General features: G+C 43.5%; 1 protein-coding gene across 9 annotated transcripts; it reads left to right on the top strand.

Moving 5' to 3' along the window:
- LOC110508039 (Fc receptor-like protein 2) lies at nucleotides 1–5,375 on the top strand. Of its 9 annotated transcripts, none has more exons than XM_021588485.2 (8): nucleotides 1–122; nucleotides 938–973; nucleotides 2,269–2,553; nucleotides 2,743–3,069; nucleotides 3,164–3,454; nucleotides 3,575–3,826; nucleotides 4,017–4,130; nucleotides 4,531–5,375. In XM_021588485.2, exons 1-8 carry the CDS (start codon nucleotides 53–55, stop codon nucleotides 4,596–4,598), a joined length of 1,443 nt encoding a protein of 480 aa, XP_021444160.2. In that variant the 5' UTR covers nucleotides 1–52; the 3' UTR covers nucleotides 4,599–5,375. The 9 variants fall into 9 exon arrangements, with proteins under 9 accessions (XP_021444160.2, XP_021444159.2, XP_036821503.1 ...); XM_021588484.2 differs by having other exon boundaries at nucleotides 4,528–5,375; XM_036965606.1 differs by having other exon boundaries at nucleotides 2–122; nucleotides 938–1,050; nucleotides 4,528–5,375.
- Nucleotides 5,376–5,662: the final 287 nt, after the last annotated feature.

Here is a 5,662-nt window from a genome sequence, read left to right as displayed (position 1 = left end):
AGGGGCGTGGTCTGGTGTAATTGGAAGCAATTGAGAGTCCTGTTAGAGTGCCATGACCTTTCACAACACTTACGCTGTCAAGCAGGTTAGCATGGAGCACGTCTCACTCTGGGGAATTCTTTGTGAGTACTGTGTGCTTGCAAGCTTGTGCGTCCAGTAAATCTAAATCAATGTAATATCAATTGCAGTGTCAACAACTGTTTTTATTTTTTTTAACAAAAGTGAGTTAAATGTAATATAGAGACCAATCCTTAACTCAGATGTAGCCTACATGACAGGCAGGCTCTTACAATGGCTGTACTCTGTCCTTGGACCAAAAAAAAAAGGATGCTAGGGTTGAATTATCAATATTGGCGCAAGCATTTGTGCATAGGGGTCCTCTGGGATTGGAACATTTAAAATTAATGACAATGACTCTTGAAGAATAGGCTATAACTGATAATGGCCTCATGAGCTTAGTTCAACTGTTTTATACCCAATCAGAGCCCATAATATTGTTTTTCTCCATTGTTTGTTTGTAAACAGGGTAAATGTCAACAATCAAATTATTGGGAAAAAAAGTTAGATTTTGTCAATGTTACGAAGATGGGAAAACAAGCTGCCCTTGAAACAGTCTTGATATGTTTGTCAAAAGAGCGATCAGGGTCCAGAGTAACGCCGAGGTCCTTCCGTTTTGTTTGAGACGACTGTACAACTATCAAGATTAATTGTCAGATCAAACCTGCAGATCATTTGTATCTCATGGATGGTCAGTCCCTGCAGCCATGGCTTTGTCTGTGGAATTTGAGGTGTTACATTTCTCCATCCCCGAGTTGTTAATTAAAATGTTTTTGATGTTTATCAAATCCCGGATTGCCCCTTTAATTGCTGCGGTTAGGTTGTTATGTGATAGTGTGACGTAATGGGTTTTCTTTCTCTCTCTGTGTGTGTGTTTTAGTGCTGAGTGCTCTCACCTGCTATGAACAAAGCCAAGGTGAGTCCCATTCTTCTCTCCACACCAGTAGACAAAATGAAGACACTCCCCAGTAGACAACATGAAGACACACACCAGTAGACAACATGAAGACACACCCCAGTAGACAACATGAAGACACACCCCAGTAGACAACATGAAGACGCACCCCAGTAGACAACATGAAGACGCACCCCAGTAGACAACATGAAGACGCTCCCCAGTAGACAACATGAAGACGCTCCCCAGTAGACAACATGAAGACGCACCCCAGTAGACAACATGAAGACGCACCCCAGTAGACAACATGAAGACGCACCCCAGTAGACAAGATGAAGACGCACCCCAGTAGACAAGATGAAGACGCACCCCAGTAGACAAGATGAAGACGCACCCCAGTAGACAAGATGAAGACGCACCCCAGTAGACAAGATGAAGACGCACCCCAGTAGACAAGATGAAGACGCACCCCAGTAGACAACATGAAGACGCATCCCAGTAGACAACATGAAGACGCATCCCAGTAGACAACATGAAGACGCATCCCAGTAGACAACATGAAGACGCTCCCCAGTAGACAACATGAAGACGCACCCCAGTAGACAACATGAAGACGCACCCCAGTAGACAACATGAAGACGCACCCCAATAGACAACATGAAGACGCACCCCAGTAGACAACATGAAGACGCACCCCAGTAGACAACATGAAGACGCACCCCAGTAGACAACATGAAGACGCACCCCAGTAGACAACATGAAGACGCACCCCAGTAGACAACATGAAGACGCACCCCAGTAGACAAGATGAAGACGCACCCCAGTAGACAACATGAAGACGCACCCCAGTAGACAACATGAAGACGCACCCCAGTAGACAACATGAAGACGCACCCCAGTAGACAACATGAAGACACTCTCCAGTAGACAACATGAAGACGCACCCCAGTAGACAACATGAAGACACTCCCCAGTAGACAACATGAAGACGCACCCCAGTAGACAACATGAAGACACACACCAGTAGCATTTCCTATTTACTTCTGGACATAGTTTTTTCTGTCTCTCATGAAGACACATGGTCACTAAAAATACATCTAAAATACTATTGAATTGTATTTTTTATCAGAATACATTCTGACCATAACATGATCAATTAAACAATTAACTATAACATTTAAGTGCATTTTATTTGTGAGCTCACATCAATGTGTTCAGTTAGTTTTTATGGTTTGATTAATGATCATAACTGGTTTGTGTGTTGTAAAGTAAGACTGTATGTGTTACATTGATGCTTATTTTCTCTGTTTGTCCAGAGCCGCCCAGAGCTGTTTTAACTCTGCAGCCTAAACGGACACCGACGGGGATATACCAAGGAGAGACCGTCACTCTCCGATGTGACATACAGGACGACGGAGTCACTGACTGGGAGCACCGGTGGTACAGAGGTCTCAACGGCCTCGTTCACTCCTCTAGTCAGAATGAATACAGTCTCGGTCCTGTTGAACCGTCTCATAATGGTGTCTACAGCTGTATGGGAGTACGGATTAGTAACTCCCAGAAGTCCAGCATCAGTGACAACGTCACACTCACCGTGTCATGTGAGTGTGTATGTCTGCGTTGTTAGAGAGAGAAGTGGTAAGGTAATATTACATGTCGTGTTAGAACATGAGAATGGCTTCATAAGTGACTTCAATATGAATGTTTGGTGACTATTCAAGTATAAAATATATTTTTTAAAACTGTAACAACAGATCACTGTGGTACAAACGATCTCCCCTCCACTTCAGGGATGGTTTCTCCTCACCTGACCATGTCTCCTTCATGGTGGGCGAATGCTGGAGACTCAGTAACGCTGAGCTGTGAGGTTGGAGATTCGTATACAGGCTGGAGGTTCTCCTGGTACAAGGCTGTACCCTACAGGGAAGGGTTCCCCTCTTATCCAGACAGGGACTTCTTTCCAGAGCTGCTACCGGACAGTGACGGTGGGGCTGGAGGCTCCTACTCTCTCAGCCTGGTTGGTCTGAGTCACAGAGAGAGATATGTGTGTAGAGCTGAGAGAGGAGACCCAGTCTATTACACACACTTCAGTGAACTCAAGTTTCTCTGGGTAGAAGGTGAGTCACTCTTTCTCTGTGTCACAGTCTGCACCCTGACCTCAGTCTCATCTCTCTCTCTCTCTCTCTCTCTCTGTATTTCTGTGTGTTTCAGGTCAGTCTCCTTCAGCCTCTCTGACTGTCAGTCCCAACAGAGTTCAATTTTTTTACAATGAGTCTGTCTCGCTGGGCTGTGCTGTGCAGGGGGACTCTAATAGATGGAGAGTGAAGAGGTACTTACGATGGGAAGAACCCAAAGTATTGGAGTGTCCTACTGACTGGGGATCAGTGACAGGATCCACGTGCATCTTCACAACTACAGATGTCTGGTCAGACACTGGCGTGTACTGGTGTGAGTCTGAGTCGGGAGAGTACAGCAATGCCGTCAACATCACAGTGACCCTTAGTAAGTCTAACCCTTTAATAAGATGAATTATAACCCAGCATCCACAAATGATATGATGACGAGTTGTTTCTTCAGTCTGATAGACTGTAACTGTACTGTACTGTGATTGGTGCTGTACAGAGGGTGTGGCCCTGGAAAGCCCTGCCCTTCCTGTGACTGAGGGAGATTCTGTGACTCTACGCTGCAGATATCAGGGGTCTCCATCCAACCTCAGTGCCGAGTTTCATAAATGGATGGACAATGGCTACCTCACTAAGACTGAGCTAACAGGAGAGATGACCATCCCTGCAGCAACACAGTCAGATGAAGGATGGTACCGGTGTAAACAACTAGACCAGGGAGAATCACATGGGAGCTGGGTGTCTGTGAGAGGTGAGAGATAAATGCACCTTTTAGTGTTTGTATGTTATTTCTAAGGGGTGTGTGTGTGTGTATACACAGTGTGTCAGTTTGTATGACCAGTAGATCTCAATTCCTCTCCACCTCTTACCCCTCTCACTCTCCATCCTCTCGTGCTCCATCTCTGTCTCCTCCATCCATCCATCGCTCTCTTGCTCTCTAGCTCCAGACCCAGTGTGGTCCATCTCTTTGCTCATTCTGCTGTGTAGTTTACTGGTGGTTTCTATCTTCCTGCTGGTGACCATTGCACTGGTGGTGAAATGCTGTAAGGCTCGAGGTAAGAACCAGTACACGGCGTACAGAGGTAACCCCTGTACCCACGGCGTACAGAGGTAACCCCTGTACCCACGGCGTACAGAGGTAACCCCTGTACCCACGGCGTACAGACCACAGACACTCCATCTCAGGCTGCTTTAATTATTGTCTAAAACTTGTATTAGTTACTATGTTGAACGGATTATTGATATTTGAGTCATTTAGCAGACGCTCTTATCCAGAGACTTACAGGAGCAATTAGGGTTAAGTGCCTTGCTCAAAGGCACATCGACATATTCTTCATCAAATTGGCTCATGGATTTGTTTTGGGCCCAACGCTCTTAACCACTAGACTACTACTTCATATCTGTTACCTGGGTACATACCATTCATTCCTCATGTTTTATTTCTGTGTTCAGCAGCTCGATCAAGAGACAAGAGAAATGACAGAAACACCACTGACCAAGTCATCAGTATTGAATTACCATGAGAGATGGAGGAGGGGGGGGGGGGGCTGACCCAAGTGTTCAATATGTATGTTCGAGCTTTGAGTAAGACATTTTATTTTATTTTTTATAAATGAATGTGGACATGCAGTATTTGATTGATTTTCAATGACCGAGAGAGATATGAGATGAAGAGTAGACACAAAGTAGGGCTAGGTGCCAGCATTCGTATCCACGCAGCATGGGAATACGTTGTGATGGTAACCAGGAAGACTACTGTACTCCCTCGCCCTTGTAGTTTTTCAACTTTTGTCATTTTTTTAATGGGCAAAAACTAAATAAAATGCATCTGGTAGAAGTATATTCATCCACAACCACATTTATTTTACATTTATCTTAAATGCGTTTTCGTGAATTTGATGAGATTAGCTTGAGGCCCATTCAGTACACATGGGACATGATTGGACAGTTATGGGGAAGTTACTTTCACACTGGATTGGTTATGTGCCACAAAGCCATCCTCAGCCACACCTTTTCTATTATTTTTAGTCATTTTTTTATTTTTTATTTTTAAATTTAATTGATTGGTTTCTTTTACTAAATATTCAGTCTGTAGGTCTTTCCATGATACTATAACATAGGCCTGCAAAACTGTAAAATGTTGTAAAATCTATTTGTCTTAAATATCAGTCTAAATGGATTGGCAACTTTTCTTGGTTTTAATGTACGTTTGTTTTAGAGTGACAGGAGCTGTGGAATTTAATGTTAAATAGAAATACTTTATTTTATGTTTTTGCCAATAAAATATATTTTCAGTCTGACTTTGCTTGACTGTCACATGAGAGGAACTACTATGCTATTGTTAGGTACTGATAAGATTGTAAAATCGTATAGTGTTCAGTTGGCTGAAATGTTTTAGTCTGTCTATTGCACATTGGTGTGTGAACAACGATTCATGTTGATAAGTATTATTGATTATGTTACGGTTCCTCCTTGTTCCACCGAGAGACTGACACGTTAAAGTCCTTCTTGGAATCTTTCTGCAACTATAATAGTTATGCAGTAGAGGTCAGTATTGCCCGATACTAAACCTAACTCACATGAGACT

This window comes from Oncorhynchus mykiss, chromosome 27 (assembly GCF_013265735.2).
Source record: "Oncorhynchus mykiss isolate Arlee chromosome 27, USDA_OmykA_1.1, whole genome shotgun sequence".
NCBI classification, from domain to species: domain Eukaryota; kingdom Metazoa; phylum Chordata; class Actinopteri; order Salmoniformes; family Salmonidae; genus Oncorhynchus; species Oncorhynchus mykiss.
This window is presented reverse-complemented; position numbering and strand designations above follow the sequence as displayed.